Source organism: Fusarium fujikuroi, chromosome FFUJ_chr01 (genome assembly GCF_900079805.1).
Source record: "Fusarium fujikuroi IMI 58289 draft genome, chromosome FFUJ_chr01".
Classification (NCBI taxonomy): Eukaryota; Fungi; Ascomycota; class Sordariomycetes; order Hypocreales; family Nectriaceae; genus Fusarium; species Fusarium fujikuroi.
In genome coordinates this window covers 2369581-2386208 of record NC_036622.1, presented here as the reverse complement: position 1 = coordinate 2386208, position 16628 = coordinate 2369581, and the positions used below count along the sequence as shown (strand labels likewise).

At 51.4% G+C, this 16628-nt stretch overlaps 3 protein-coding genes; 1 reads left to right on the top strand and 2 right to left on the bottom strand.

The window, feature by feature from the left end:
* Nucleotides 1–2: 2 nt before the first annotated feature.
* Nucleotides 3–2362, bottom strand: FFUJ_01375 (related to nuclear localization protein NPL6; the record flags this gene model as incomplete). XM_023579428.1 has 3 exons in its annotated part: nucleotides 3–1750; nucleotides 1951–2037; nucleotides 2296–2362. The coding sequence occupies 3 exons, from the start codon at nucleotides 2360–2362 to the stop codon at nucleotides 3–5; spliced, it is 1902 nt and encodes a 633-aa protein (XP_023424186.1).
* Nucleotides 2363–11542: 9180 nt separating this feature from the next.
* FFUJ_01376 (probable mitotic control protein dis3+) lies at nucleotides 11543–14546 on the top strand (the record flags this gene model as incomplete). XM_023579417.1 has 3 exons in its annotated part: nucleotides 11543–11738; nucleotides 11791–12441; nucleotides 12508–14546. The coding sequence occupies 3 exons, from the start codon at nucleotides 11543–11545 to the stop codon at nucleotides 14544–14546; spliced, it is 2886 nt and encodes a 961-aa protein (XP_023424185.1).
* Nucleotides 14547–14782: 236 nt separating this feature from the next.
* Nucleotides 14783–16485, bottom strand: FFUJ_01377 (related to nuclear GTPase; the record flags this gene model as incomplete). XM_023579406.1 has 2 exons in its annotated part: nucleotides 14783–16389; nucleotides 16458–16485. 2 exons carry the CDS (start codon nucleotides 16483–16485, stop codon nucleotides 14783–14785), a joined length of 1635 nt encoding a protein of 544 aa, XP_023424184.1.
* Between the last annotated feature and the right edge of the window lie 143 nt (nucleotides 16486–16628).

Genomic DNA, 16628 nt, shown 5'->3' with positions numbered 1-16628 from the left:
ACTTATTGAGGTTGCTGCCCTGGAGTCCACCACTGCTGGGCTGGTGAATGCTGGCCGGACCAGCCTTGAGAGACTGATGGTCCACCAGCGCCACCTTGAGGCATGTATTGGCGAGGCGTTTGATCTGCAGGATACATGCTCTGACCCGCACCATACTGCATACCAGCCATGCCGGGGAACTGCATACTTTGCATCTGGCCCGAGCTCCCTTGACGGAGATGCGAAGGCGACTGCGACGGGTGAGGTGCTTGGGATTGAGCAGTGTAGCTGCCGTAGCCATGCTGGGGCGCCTGTGGAGTCTGCGGCCACATCTGACCCGATTGGTAGTTGTAACCAGGCGCTCCCTGAGACATGGAGCCCCCTGTACCGGGAAGTGTTGGTCTGATTGATTGCGTGGGTGATTGAGCCATACCCCTCATGGGTGCTTGACTGAGACTGCTCTGCGCGCTGATTGACTGGGAGTAGGGCGCAGTGGTCATCATCATTTGAGGGCTCTGAGTGGAAACCAATCCAGGCTGCTGCGACATGGCCGTAGCCGTAGTATGAGGTGAGTGTGAAGGCCTACTAGTCGCCGTGTTGGAACTGTCGGCTGAGGCCACAGGCTGCTGGGTCAGATTGGAGGGGGGCTGCTCATGTGGGCGTCGCCAAACGCCTTGGAGATAGTCGTTGCGCATATCCCGCTGCTGATTAACTGACCTGTTGAAATCTGCGGCATGATGGGCCTGGGCGTTGAGCTCCCCGAGGGGCGAGGGACGGGTCTGGTCTTGGTAAGCAGGGCCGGTGATCTCCTGACGAGGTCCGCCTTTGAGAATTCCGGAATAATCGCGCGGCCGGGAGTCGCTTAGGTCTGATCCTAGTGTCAATCCGGGCATTCTTGTCGTGGTTCCGGGTGGTGGTCCGATCATACCTGGTTGAACGAGGTGCGGCTGCGGGGGGCCGGGGAACGGTCCTGGGTTGTTGCTATACACAATCTCTGGATGGGGACCAGCTAACAAGACGTTGTTCTGCTGGGCCTCGGCCGCCTCTCTCGCCTTCGTAGCACCGGGGCGCTTCTCACCGGCAAGGTCAGCCTCAGTGAATCCCTGTTTCCGGGCCTTGGTTTCCCAATAGTCATCGCGAACTCTGCGGCCATTGACAATCACACGGCTTCCAAACTGTCGGAACATGGACCTGGCGGTGACGATGGCAATCTGCCTGGATCGATACGAGAAAGGGAGGATTTCTTGCCCAACCAAGTCATCCTTTTCGGCCTGGCTTGCGATAATCTTGTACAGAGACCTGTTCTTGTTGAATAAGAGGTACGAATCACGATAACCCAAAACCCTAGCACATTCGGTAGCCAACATGAACAATTTATCCCCGCGGTTAGGGACCAAGAATGTTCGGCACTTGTATTCACGTCCTCCGTTGAGCGTGCCGTTGAGTTGGACTTTCTTCTCTCCGAACTCATCAATTTCACGGGGTATATACTCATCTCCAGTCGGATTGAGCTGGTCGGTCGTGTGGTCTCGCACAGTGGGCAGAGCCTTCAGTGTTGACTTTGTCGGAGTTGTCTTTGGGGGCATCTGTGTCTGCGGCGTATAGGCAGGGCTCGTTTGCGGCAGCGCTGAGCCTTGAGACTGGGGAGTCTGCGGTGGGAGAATAGTCTGAGGAAGGGTCGAGCCGGCGGCCTGGCCGGGAGCCTCGGAAATGCTCCCCGTTGATCGTTTATTCATCGGTCTTGCCTTCTTTCGAAGTGGTTTTGTATCACCTGCAGGTTGCAAGACAGGTCAGCACGTTCTCTCACCAGTTGCATTTTTGAGCCGGCAAGTACTGCAACGAAATACGACGTAAAACATAAGAACAAAAATAGCAATTAAAAAGGAATCGTAATTGATCGCCGTATCTGGCGCAAGGTAGTCGGGTGCCGAAACGAGTAAAGTAGCGGCGGAGTACTAATCGCCGACATACCGTCATCGCCAAGCTGCGGCGCGCCGTAAACTCCAGGAGAATGACTGCGCTTCAGTGTGCGTTGGGGTTGTTGCGTCAGACCTATGACTAGAGAAGGCTGATTAGCATTTTGAACCTTGAATTGAATTAACGGACGGTGGTGACGGGTGGCGCAACCTATTTCACACTTGAATCCCCCTGTCGCAGGGCGCGAAAGTTGTAGTGCGGGGCAAATGGATTCATCATGGACTTTGAGCGCAAGTGATATTATCACTTGCACGTATGTATGGCATGGTATAAGAGTGGAGGAAGGTTTGCGAAGGATATGCGACCACGAAAAGAAAGAGATAGAGTTATAAAACTTACCAGGTGAGCTGAGCGCAGCTGGATTGATTGTCGCATTATCAGCGCTGGGTTGCTGAGCGGAGTACATCACAGAGCTACCGAGCCAGCTGGGGATGGGTGAAGTTGCGACCACGGGAAGGCGATGGCGACGTGTCCAGAGATGTTTGGACTGACGAGTTGACGGGTTGGAGAAGATGCAGAAAGGAGGCAACGCCAGTCGCACGTGGTTGTGCAGCCAGAAGGAGGCGCGTCGTTGAGCGTGAATGGCGAATTGTAGATATATGGCGAGCTTAAAGTGGGAAGCCTGCCTGGCCTTGTGATGTGCGATTTGGCCTGCCAGGCCTTGGCTCGGAAGGGAGAGTCAAGCGCAGGCCGGGGGCATAGACTCCAGTCGGAAGTTGAGCCAAACCGAGACAAGATCGTAGTAATCCAGACGCTGGTCGCGGCAGCGGCGGGACAGGTGTGTGAAGAAGCAAAAAAGACAAACAAGCAGAAGGAGACGAAACAAGACGCAGAAAGCAAGAATGGAGATGTACGCAGAATCAAAACTTTGGCAAGATTTACCTTTGTCTGGTGATAGAGTGATATGAAATATAGACGCGGAATCGCGTTGTGCGACAAATGCGACAACGACGTCAAAGAGGCTCACGGACGAATCTCAATGACCAGATCAGCCAGCGATGGGCGCGCAAGTAAAACCAACGAAGGGTCGCGTAACAAGAATATCAACAGAGCGCTGAAGATTCCAAGATGCGCGTCAAACAAAGTGATTGATAGATTGTCAACAGGATGGTTAGACGATGCGATGGAGCGGGTGTATGCGTGTGTGATGGCGGAAAGCCGATGGTGGATGGATGGGTGGATGGCAATGGGTTAATGATGAACGATGGGATGGTGGCAGGTGGAGGAGGGGGACGGGACTGCGCGCTGAATCTTAATGGGGTGGGAGGGAAGGTGCAGTAGTAGTGCGAGCAGCTAAGGTAGCAGCTACAGTGAAATCTGGGAATCAGTCGCACTTGCAGTAAAGGCAGTGGCGATTTGAGACCAGGAAGCTAAGTAAGGTAAGAAAAACCACTCTTGGGAGGCAGGAGCATGCCCGAGCAGGAAGGGACCAATCAATAGCCCCTGAAATGGCTCCAGTGGAAAGAACCCACAAAAAAAGGACCGGGGATATCAAGACCAAGACCCAAGAGTCAGAATCAGAATCAAAAACCAGAACCGAATCCTTGGAGGTTCAAGCCGGAGGAAGTGGAGGAGGAGGCGGCGGCGCAGCGGGGGGTGTAAGCAACGGTGAGTGACTCTTAATTAGGGTCTCTAACACGGGTGATTGCGCGCCAGTGATACTGTAGCGTAAGGTAGTATGAGATAATGCGACAGAGGCGCGCGTGGATGTGGAGAAGAAACGAGTCTGAAGCGTTCAAAGCGGAGATCGTCTAGCGCATGGGTTGTATCAAGTATCGACCTGGAGTCGAGTGTGGTTTAATTCCAATGTTAATGCGCTGCGCTGCGATGCGATGTGATCGCTGCGGTTTGAAATGAGTGCGCTTTTCAAAGAGAATGGATGGTTTTGTGAACGAATAACGTGTGGCGCGTGTTAGGTAAGAAGCGTTGATAATGCGACAAAGGCAGAAACAAGATTCGCAATCAACGATATGACATGTCGCGACTGGAGTGATAGAAACGTTTTGATAGCGGACAGGGCAAAGTTCAACTTGCTGGGCTCTGTCGACGCTGTACAAGTTGCGCGTGAGCTGTGCTCCTTGAGATTCAATTTCAAGTTAATAGGGATGAACAACTCGAGGAGGGGATTTCACTCCCGGGTGCTTCAAAATGCCGTACGAGGTGGTTGTGGGTGTTATGATGAGGAGAATGCTGTATAAGGCAGAGTGAAACGAGGTAGTTGGTCGTGTAGCGACAACAGGTCGATAAGATGGTGATGGTGCCGACGATGTTTAATCACCGTATTGCCAGTCTGGGCGAGTTGATTGTTTGATAGACAGATGAACAGACAGATGGATGGTTTATTGTAGGTGCGGATGGCATCCGTCTTCGGAACAGACCAGCAGTGGAGGAAGATGGAGGGAGGAGGAGGAGGACGACGAAGAGGGAGTGGGACAAGAGGGCTGCTGGGATATCAAAGAAGATGGAGTGGAGGGGAAAAGGGTTTACCGTTGGAAAGACGGTGCGATCGAGGGAGACGGATGACGAAGAATGGTTGGTTGAGATGGCGCAAGCCTGGGGGAGGAGGGGATGTGAGTGGAGAGCTAAGCCAAGGCATGGACAAGAACAAGGGTTAGCGGAGCAGGGGAACAAAAACCCTGGTTGGCTATCATCAGGAAATGGTGTGTATGTATAAGAAGTAAGACAAGACACAGTGAGGAAGACGATGAGGAGGCGACCAGGCGGAGGCGGAGTCGAGTTCTGAGAAGCGAAGATAATGATTATTGTGGTGAACGATACTATCATCGAAAGGCGCGACAGAATGCGGTGTAGACGGTTCTGGCGGGAGAAGCAGCGCAATATCAAGAGGGTGTTTCCTAGATAAGAAACTGTCGATGGTGAGCAGGCTTGACAGGATAACCAAACCGAGACTGCTCAACTTCCTAGCACAGTCACGTACATACATCAGTTTCCCCGCGTCATCAGCATCAGCATCATTGGGGCCTTTAGTTCAGCTTCGGCTATAGCTCAGCGCCTCCCTGGGCAGTCTCTCAAATAGTGAGATGTCACTGGGCAGGGTTGCTATGTATTGAGCTTGCAGATAGAAAGTAAAACCCAACTCAGAATACACCGTAACGGCTAGAGTCTACTGGTGGCTCTGGTAGGCTCAAGTCATCGGCTTGGATGTCATCGGTTGTCAGCATCTCGTAACGCGTCAATGTGCCTGCTGGATATACCTACATATGCAGCTTGATATTGATGAGGTTTTGATGCTTTGGTCTGCTTCAGCAGGTGCATGCTTCCTCCATTATAGGTTATTGGTTCCTCAAAGTCCCCTGGCCAGGACTTGACTCTGAACCTCACAATGAAAGCCGAGCTGCGGTCTTTTGGCAGATTCCTTTGTGACATATCCATCCATGTACTAGGCAGGTTCCTAGCCTTGGGATGGACCTAGACTCTCGAATGGGATAAGGCCAAATATCCACATGCCTGTGTGTTTTCCTGACATTAAATGAAGTCTGGGCAGAGATAAGTCAAACTGATTAGCTCTGTTCTCCTGGCCAAGATAACAGTTAGTCGAAGAATTCGACAGAGCATCAGTGATCCATCAGTTTGCTCAGTACTAAATTAGTTGGTCTAACAAGACTCGAGTCCCAAGATAGACGGTTGGATATGGATATGGAGATCCTCGCCAGCCTCTGATCCGCTATACTGGGTCTGATTGTCGCACCGTGCTCAGTGCGGTCCCATTCCCTGTGACGGGTGTGTGGGTATGCCGCTCACTCCATGCTCTATGCTCCATGCACGCAAGCGCCCTTTGTCGCCCTAGCCTCCAATGTCTGCCTGTCGCTTGTGCTGTGGGCGCCGTCACGATGCTAACTGCATGCAGATGCCATTACATAGCTAGCAGTTCGGCCTTCAACGACACGAAACGTTGTTGCGTTGCTGCGCCGCAGACCTCGATTGACATTTTGATTTCTCATCGTACACTTCATAATGACTCCCTTCTCATATCCGTATATGTGATCTGTTTGGGCGAGCTTCCAGTTGTTGTATCCGCATAGAGACTCTTGCGCTGCCATACAAACAACATGGCGAGCCTTATTCATGATATTGAAGAATTGCAGCACCCAGCGGCCAGTTGCGTCATGAACCATAGTTCGGTCAGTCTGGGCTTAACGCGGTATCAACATGCTCACCGAGGTGCCAGTCGAGACAGGATGGGAAACACTTTGATGCCGTCTTGCTTCCTGTGTCTCACCTTTTTTTGGCCCGTGATATCTTGTCTCATATCGTGTGCATTTATCACCTTTGTTTGACCCACATCGCATCTCTTCCGCGAGAAGGTCTCACCTTAGCATCATGTAAGAAAAGTCCATTAGGCTAACTGCTGCCTTCATTCTCGTCATTCGAGACGTGAATCTTGTTTCTTCCAGCCTTCGTGAGAAACGGAGGGACGTCATAAAGTCACACTCATGTTGCATTCCCTTGTTTGCTCATCGTTGGAGCACTCTAGCCTTGCACTCTGTTTCTCGACAGCTGGTCAAGAATACGGCCCAGCTTGACAGTAACTCAAGGACAGATTCGCAAAAGCTGCACAGTATTGGAGGAACCTGATCCGGCTTATCAGTGATAGCACGCCGAGCAATACCTGATGATGCGATAGTCTACTCAAGATCGGGAAACACGATCTCTCTCGACGGTATTTCATATTGAATCAAACGAGTCGGGGTTCCTTATACACCTCGAAACGCTCCAGCCGGGATTGGAAAAAACAGCGTGAAGTGATCAAGACACTAATTTCAGTCAGCCATTTAGATTGAACCCACCTCTATGGAATAACGTTGCAGGTCTCCAACGTACCGTTGCAAAAGGCTCCAGATGTCTGGAACGCCAACCGAGTCGATCAATCGCGACCCCAGAATCATGATCCGTTCCACCGTTGTCCATTCAAACTCCCTTGTCCCTGTCATGCTTCTGATGTAACCGTTTCTGCTTCATAAGTCGCTCTGCAGAGCGTCCCAAGACCTCGTAAATGCGTTCAAGATACCATAAGAACTCACCGCCTTGCAGACTGCTAAGAAACGCACTCCTAGGTCCGGATAGTTAGCAGTCAGATGGAGCCCCGGGAAGCTATGGCAGAGGGAGGGAGGTGCGGGAACGATCGCCCCAAGACCCCAGACCACACCAATTCATGTCCCCGGCCAGCCCAGCCTAACCAACCCAGCCCAACCCACGATCCTCGTTCACTGTCCATCCGTCCCCGCACGCACACAGTTCCCGCTATGTGGCTCTCCTCCCTTCATGGACAATGTATGTACTGGTATGATCATGGAGAAATGCCATGGCCAGCGAGAGGCTGCATCTCTGCATAGGTAGGTAGGTACCTAGGCAGGTAGGGGACCCGCCTAGCCCGCTACCTATGTTAGCCATGCGAGTGCTCCCAAAGATTCTCCAGATCCAGGATCTTCGTGTCCCCCATGAACATACATACACAGACCCATCCACCGTGACCCCAACCTGGACCCCAGAGGTTGCTGTCTCCGCCATGGCCCATGGATTGACCTAAGGTCGTAGACGAGATACGCGAGAAGCATGGCCCTTCACCTTCTGGGAATGGGAGAGACATCTGTGCCCCGCGCTCCCTCGTGATGCTCGGCTCATATCCACAGACGGTTTGCACGCCTACGAACTAACAAGCCACAGTTCCCATTCATCGTTGACGAGCGGGGGCTACCGATATCGATCACCAAACTGATCCACCTCGCCTATGTTTGACTTGGCCCGCCGCGGCTTTTATTCCATACTCCAACAACCTGTCATCTATGAAACCGTTCAGCCCCTTGGTATCTTTAAGCCTCATCCTCAAGGTTTCCCTCCCCCTCATACATACTGTGGCACGAATCTCTAGCGACATTTCATTGGTCTTTATTGCGTCGTCATGGTTCGCCCATCACTCAGCCGTCGTCTAGACGTGCCCTAACACATTAAGCCAACGGCGCCCTAAACATGGACATTCAACTTCAGTACCTGCCTTAAACCGTAACGTAAAAATCTCGCTTGTAGATCACTGGCAAACGTCGTATGAGGTTGCTTTCCCGGCCGGCCCGCACGTGAAACCTTGCCGGCGCCGGACCCCCAGTCTCTTCGCCTCGGCCTAATCTCTTGTGGAAAATCACCGTCAAGTGGCTGACTTTCCCCTCGCCAGATCCTGGTCTCGCGTCCCCAAGGTATAATTTAACCTCCCTTTTTGGCTGGCTGGCTGGCTAGCTGGCGGGCTGGTTGCCATTACCTTCACCTTGCGCGGTTTCTCGATTCTTTGAATAACTGAGTCGCCATTGTCTCTCTTAGCCCGCTGACAATACCTGAGTCAAAGGCCTTCTCCATAAATCCGGGTCCGCATTGCATCATGCTGATGTATCATCCTTGCTAATCTGTCCTCGGCTCTCTGTCTTGTGACGCCTGACCGGCTGCAAACTTCGTCTTCTGGCTGACTTGCGAGTACGAAACCAATCACATCAGTCCGTGCGGTCGATTCCTGGCTACCTACCAACAAGAGGCGTTTGTCTCGGCCCTCATTCCAATAGCCTCACACCCAGGCCCCTGTTCTTTTTATGATATGCTTGTCCTTCAGGTGGTCCAAAGTCCTGCAATCCGATTTGAATCTTTTCCTATTCGTTGCCGTCGATGCCTGATTCCATCCAGTGGCAGAATGATAGTTCCTGCTCACCAAGTAAGTCCTTACCATCGACATGTTCAAATTTTTGCCGTGAGGCTTCCTTTTCGACGACGCGCGCCATGCTCTTGAGGTAATCCATACATTGTGGCATGAAAGCAAAGTGACATGCTTTGTATTAGTACTTTGTCCGCCATATGTTGACGTTGAGCCCTTTCGTAGCCAGGAGGAGATCATATTCCTCTCATGCTCGAATGCAAAGTCTTTGGGGACATACATCATCTTGTTTCTTACGAGCTCTTATTGTACGCTAAACGCGACCCCGTGAGCTCTTCTCCGACGCGCGCCGCATCTTGAACAAACCCCCGGGCCTAACAGTACCCGGCGTCATGCATTTCCTAATACAGCAGTCTGCTGCTACCCCTTCGTCCATCACATGGATCGACGAGCTGTCCTAGGTTTCTGCTCACCAGCCGCAGCCACGCCTGGAAATGCTCAACACAACGCTCGTCTAAACTGGTTGAAGAACCGAGTAATTCACAAATGAAAGGACTGGCAATAGATCCGAATAGCCTAGTCGTCGGACCTGTCAAAGCCCATCAATGTGCAACAACCAAAGCTCTACAGTTGGCAGGAATACTTCGGCTGGTTGCATCTGTCCCCGCCAGGCAGACTGAAGGTGAAGAACGGCCATATCGACATATTGTCATGAATTCCCATCCCAGTCTTGGAAGCTGTAGAGGCCCTCCCGATGTGACTTGCTTGGCTTGCCAATATCTGTTTGAAATCTTGAGGCGATATCAGTAATGGCGGCCTCAGTCATAGCAATATGCTACAGGGATATTTATGACAGCAATGTCGCGACTGCAGTAAGTCCCCGGCGGCCTCGACAACTTTGCTAATATTAGAATTTGCCACTATCGTTGTGATATCCCTCTCATCCTTCGCACAGACTTTCATATCGTCAGCCATAGTACACTTTACTTGCCTCCATCGGGCGAAACAGTGGAGTAGAGATTGGAACGAACCAAGCAATATTTTTGTGCTCGTCAAGTTTTACTCAGTGTTATAGATAGGATGTTTGAATGACATTGCAGGTGGCTAGGGCCAATGGTCTGGCAGAAGCCAACTCAACATGATCATGTGTGACTCAATGTCCGAAGCCTGCGGGAAGAACATAATGATGACAGGGCAAGCACATCTGTCGAGAAGTTCTACTGATGAGCTCGGCTGCCCTGCAGTATCCTTGTGAACCCTCGGAGCCTGAAGAGGCTTTGCCAAGTCGATCCTTTTCCGTATCAATGCTTCTCATGACAGCGCATAGCGAGATTGCCATTGGTTCAGGACGCTACCTGCATATTGAGGCTGGCTATCAATTCTTTCCATCACTGTAACATTGATTTTCAAGTCACATCAGACCAATCTGTCGGCTCTGACCCCCGGAAACAGCCGGTGCATTATCAGCTCAGAATTCTTTCGGTATTAAACCGTGAAATTTAAATCAATAAATGCACAGGAGACGGAAGCGCCGAAAGGGCTGCTTGCCTTAAGGTACCAGTTCTGAGAATAAGGTTAGTGGTTTCTTCTGTTTTGCAGTATGCTCAACCCCTGAGGCGCATGCATTGTGACCTCCACGATACAATGTGTGTTGGACTGCAAGACTAATTCGAGGATATTTTCCAGACTGCTCATGTGTTGGTAAGACCCTAAGGATATAGAGGCTGTATATTTTTGAGCCGGGTGAGCATTTGGTGTTTGGCCATCTTCCTGGTAAGCTCTTGCTAATACGACTCGGGATCCGACGTTCGTGGGAGGGTAAAGAGTGCGAGCCTTGACACCGCACACAGCGATAAACAGACCCCCTAAGGGGTTGTAGCACTTCATGGCCAAACTTTCTCCTTGTAAGAGTGTAACGCTTCCTGGCTCATATCCATGCTGATAGTAGGACTTTGCCAGATGCAGTGCTCGTAGCTGCTAGCAGTATTTCCCCTACAGAGACCCCGCTAAGTATTTAATCCTGTCTATCCTGCCTTATCATGTAACGGGCTTGGAGGAAGACAAGTCTCTGAGTCCGTGTCGGAAAGGGTACACTGAGCTCAACCCAGAGGGCGGGTCGGATAACACAACCTTGTGTATACATTTGAGACTGTGAATCTGTCCCCTTGACGCATTACCTCAATAAGGCTTATACCATTGGCTCATATAAGATGTTGAAAGCTGTCATGTAGTTTGCGGTCTCGTTGATCAGACCTCGCAGGCTCTGGACTGGCGGCTCTGAGTGCAACTAAGGCAAATTCCAGTGAATCCTTCCTTTCTCCATTGATTTAAATGAGAACCAATCATATATGGAGAGACGCCATGGATTCTGTGGATTAGAATAGCATGCGACTGTCGGCTCGGATATGTGTAAGTCATGTGTATTTAGCAGATGGAGAAAGAGGCAGCAGCTTGGCAGCACGCTTCCGGGACAGCGGATGCTCTCTCAAATAGCATAAAGAGATTCTGTTGTGTTTGAATTTCAAGGTCCCGGTGCTCAGGGCATCGAATTTTATATGAAATGCTATCTACAGATAGAAGACCTGAGAGGAACTTGAAGTGAAGTTCACAGCACGTGACTCTACAGTCATGTGATAAGGATCTGCTTAAACATAGGTAGATTTCCAAAAGGGAAAGAAGTAATAGGAATTATCATCTAGATAAGGTACCTCTTTACAGCACATACAGAGAGAGATTTACTCTTCCTTTTTTCCTCGCCCTCCAGGAGGTAACAGCCCTCAAGATTACTACTAAGATTCTTGCTCGTGCAAGATCTCGAAGAACATGAACAATTGCTGGCTTATCGATAAGCGCCCCACTATGGCCTAACAGTCTTTTCATCATTATTATCTACTCTAAACTTCACCACGCCGCGAGAAAAGGAGCCTGTCAAAAATGGCAAGCTTAAAAAGATCTACCGAGACAGATTCTCTGGCCTCAAACATCTCGAGCAAAGTCTATGTGCGATCGACCCGGAGTGGCAAAGTGCAGAAAATCGTAAGAGAAGTCTACTTACGAACTGACATCCCCTGCTCTTCCAAGCTCTGCAAAGCTTGTCTTCAGGATGCCCCTAGAAATGCCGCTCAGCAAGGTGAGACTGTTTCTTCTGCCTGGCTCGTCCAGTTTATTAATGAGTATTGCAGCTCAGCCTTTTGTGCTCTCGGACAAGCCAGCAGGCACCAAGACTTTCCCTCAGGGCCATTACCTGGTGCCTGATACTAATGCGTTGCTCAACGCAATGGACCTTTTCGAGCAAAGCTCGGCTTTCTACGATGTAGTCATCCTGCAAACAGTACTCGAGGAGCTGCGAAATCGGTCACTACCACTCTACAACCGTCTAGTGGGGCTCACAAAGAGCGAGGATAAGAGATTTTACGTCTTTTTCAACGACTTTAGACTCGAGACATTCGTCCACCGTCAGGCAAACGAGACTGTGAATGACAGGAATGACAGAGCTGTGCGGTTAGCCGTCAAGTGGTACGGCGAGCATCTTGCCAGGACAAAGGCGAACAAGCTGCCAGCAGTAGTGATGCTTAGCGATGATCGAGAGAACCTTCGCAAGGCCAAGGAAGAGGGGCTTCATGCATCTTCTCTCCGGGACTATGTCAGTGGCCTCGAAGATGGCGAGAGGCTACTAGATATGGTCGCAGAAGCGCAAAACCAAGAGTCTTTTAAGAAGCAGGGCCAGATGCTGTACCCTGAATACTCTACTCTATCAAGGATGATGACTGGAGTCAAGGCTGGGTTAATGCATCAAGGAATCTTCAACGTGTCGCCATATAACTACCTCGAGGGTTCAATCAAAGTACCGGCGTTCCCCAAACCTCTTCTCGTATTGGGTCGCGAAAACATCAACCGAGCCGTTGATGGTGATGTTGTGGTCGTTGAAGTTCTTCCCCAAGATCAGTGGAAAGAACCTTCGACAAAGATCATTGAGGAGGACGCCATCACCAAGAATGAGAATGCAGATGTGGAAGAGAGCCAGGATCTCGTGTCTGAAAAGGAGCGGAAGGCCTTGCAAGAGCAGGTCAAGAAGACTCAGAAGAGTGCATCGGAGAGCAAACCTCAGCCTACGGCCAAGGTTGTGGGTGTTATCAAGCGCAATTGGCGTCAGTATGTTGGTCATATAGACCCATCGTCAGCCAGTAAGGGTTCCAGCCAAGGTCGTAAGCAGGATAGCGTTTTCCTCATCCCAATGGACAAGAAGATTCCCAAAATCCGCCTTCGTACGCGGCAGGTTGCTGACCTTCTTGGCAAGCGCCTGTTGGTAACTATTGATGCCTGGGAGCGCGACTCAAGACATCCTATTGGACATTTTGTGCGATCTTTGGGTGAGCTGGAGACCAAATCGGCCGAGACCGAAGCTCTGTTGCTGGAGTGGGATGTTCAATATCGGCCTTTTCCCAAGACCGTATTGGACTGCCTTCCCAGAGAGGGACACGACTGGAGAGTGCCGACGAGCCTGGAAGATCCTGGTTGGAGGCAGAGAGAGGATCTCCGAGGTCTTCTCATCTGCAGTATTGACCCTGTTGGGTGCCAGGATATCGATGATGCTCTCCATGCCAAGCAGCTCCCCAATGGGAACTATGAAGTTGGTGTTCACATCGCAGACGTGTCCAACTTTGTCAAGCCTGCCAACGCCATGGATACTGAAGCCAGTATCCGGGGTACCACAGTCTATCTCGTCGACAAGCGTATCGATATGCTGCCTCCTCTTCTCGGTACGGACCTTTGCTCGCTCAAGCCTTACGTCGAGCGATTTGCATTCTCGGTGCTCTGGGAGCTGAACGAGAATGCTGACATCGTCAACGTTCGCTTCACCAAGTCTGTCATCAAATCTCGAGAAGCGTTCAGCTACGAACAGGCCCAGTTGCGAATCGACGATGAGTCTCAGCAAGACGATCTTACCAAGGGAATGCGCATGCTTCTCATGTTATCCAAGAAATTAAAGAAGAAGCGAATGGATGCTGGTGCCCTGAGCCTTTCTTCCCCAGAAGTCAAGGTGCAAACTGAATCTGAGACGTCCGATCCTATTGATGTCAAGACAAAACAGCTTCTCGATACAAACTCTCTCGTCGAAGAGTTCATGTTGTTTGCCAACGTCAGCGTTGCAGCCAAGATCTATGAAGCATTTCCTCAAACCGCCATTCTCCGCCGTCACGCGGCCCCCCCAAAGACAAACTTTGACGAACTATCAAACCAACTCCGCACCAAGCGTGGCATGGAGTTGCGGACCGACTCCAGCAAGGCCCTTGCCGATTCTCTAGATCAGTGCGTGGACCCCAGGGAGCCATTCTTCAACACCCTTGTGCGCATCATGGCTACTCGCTGCATGATGAGTGCAGAGTATTTCTGCTCTGGAACACAGGCCTATCCTGAATTCCGCCATTACGGTCTTGCTTCAGAGATCTACACTCACTTCACCTCTCCCATTCGCCGTTACGCCGATCTTCTTGCCCATAGACAGCTCGCTGCTGCCATCGACTACGAGGCCATACACCCCAACGTCCGCAGCAGGGGTCGCCTTGAGGCTGTCTGTAAGAACATCAACGTGCGCCACCGCAATGCTCAGATGGCCGGTCGTGCCAGCATCGCCTACTATGTCGGCCAAGCCCTGAAGGGCAAGGTTGCTGAGGAAGACGCGTTCGTGATGAAGATTTTCAGTAACGGCTTCGTCGTTCTTGTTCCACGCTTTGGTACAGAGGGCCTGATCCGCCTTCGAGACCTTGCACAGCCTGAGCCCGAGGCCGAGTACGACGCAGAGACATACACGCTTATAACCAAGGGAAGCCGCGAGATGAAGGTGGAGCTCTTCCAAAAAGTCAGGGTTAGAGTCCGTGACGAGAAAGATGAGATGACGGGCAAACGCGGTGTCAAGATGGAATTGATCGAAGCATAGATATAGACGAACAAAAGCTGGGTTGTGTTGGGAGGCATACGGCATAATGCATAGTCTACGAGTCACTTGGTAAACCATGTAGGAGTTTTGGGAAGACAAATTGTTATTTTTTACGAATGTATATGCACGGATATAAACCGTTCTACCAGATCCTTGAAACGCCAAACTTTCCAGTGAAGAACTCATGTTGAACCTTTCCGTCATTTTGCCGAACAAAACCGCTGAAACACTTTTCTTTACTGCTCCATAGCATCGACGGCTTCGGCACTGCCCTCATCGTCACCCCACAGGCCCTCGAGCTTGAATTCGGCAGCCCATTCGGTCACGATCTGCTTCTGGTCAGCAGCAACCTCGTCCTCGCCAGCGTTCTTGATGGCCGACTTGGAGGCGGTGGTAGTCGACTCGACAGCTAGAACAGGAGGCTCAACCCAGCCCTGGATGCGGCCGTCTCGCCAGTCAGTGACGACTGTCATAGCGGCAGCAGAGAGGTTAGGAATACCACCACGACCAAGGCGGCCTCTCTTGCGGGCGACTTGAACGAGGAAGTCGGTGGTGATGTCACCATCGGCACGATCAGGGAGGAGGGCAGGGATATCGTAGACGCTTGTGAGCTTCTGCATAAGATCGGGAGAAGCTGACAGACGCTTCAGGAGAAGAGTCACGGCGGGCATAGGATCGTCGATCTGCTTGGGGGGCACAGCGTTGAGGAGAACCAAGTGAGCATGTGCCTCAGTGGCGTTCTTGAGAGAAACGAGACCAGCAGATTGGGTGGAAGATGATGAGGGGAAAACAACACCGGGGGAGTCGAGAAGAGTGAGCTTGCTGTCGATCTTGACCGAGCGAATACTTGTGGTAACGCCAGCCTCGGCACCAGCAGGGCAAGCCTTGGAAGAGCTGCCGCCCTTGCCGCTCATCCTTGAAAGAAGAGCGTTGATAACAGAACTCTTGCCGACATTAGGATAACCGATAACGCCAACGGAGACAGCGCGCTTGAGTTGTCGGCTGGCGGCAAAGCTCTTGAGGGCCTTGAAGAGCGTGGCAGAGGTGCTCTGGACGGTCAGATCGCGGTGGTTAAAGGTGTGGGCGTTGGGGGCAGCGCCAGAGGCTCGGAGAGGCAGAGTAGGGAAGTATCGTCGGAGGTAGATAAGCCAGTCTCGTAGAACCTTGGGAGGGATGAGATCGACCTTGTTAATGACCAGGATCAGTCGCTTGCCGCCAGCTGCAGCAGCCATAATCTGACGCTCAACCTCGCGAGAGCGGGTGCCCTCGGGATCGCGAGCATCGAGGACATAAAGAACAACATCGGCCTGCTCAACGACTTGCTTGAAGACTCTGTCGTAGGTCTTTCTCGATGAGGCCTGACCAATGGACATCTCGGGGCCACGGTCGTCGTCGGAGTCGTTGCTATCGTCGTCCTCGTCCATATCATCGTCGTCAGCGAGTTGTCTATCATAGGTGGCAGCAGCAGCGCGTGCGCTCGCGATAAGCGCAGCCATGGGGTTTGACTCGTCGATATCCTCGTCCATGCCGTCCTCGTCCATCTCATCTCCAACGTCGACCTGGACGTCGGTCGTGGCCGCCTCGTCCTTGGAACCCGTCTTTGCGGCCTTGGCCAGCTCCTTTCTTCTTTGCGCCTCCTCGGCCTTCTTTAGACGGTTCTCTTCAATCTCCTGGAGCAGCTTCTCCTTGTAGGGGAACAGGTTGGGGATACCGGGGTCCTTCTTCAACTTTGATCGCCATTCTGGGTTCTTCTTTGCCAACTTGCGCTCCTTCTTTTGCTTTGCGGCGGAAGCCTTTTCGATCTTGTGGCGAAGACGAACGGGAGTTCGCTTAGACTTGGGCTCTTAACAATCAAATTAGTATTGGAGACAGTATATTCGGGTGGGGTTTGTCTATGTTGATTCGACCTACTCTTGGGTTTGGTAATTGAGCCGGCCATTGTGAAATCTTTGACTTGATTTTACTGTGATCGGCTTGTCTTGTCCTGTCTTGTTCTCGTCTTCACTGGTGTAGTCTCGGCCAAAAGTTTGAAAAATTAAGCGGGATATCAAATTCTGCCGCTTTATTTTTCAGACCGCCTTT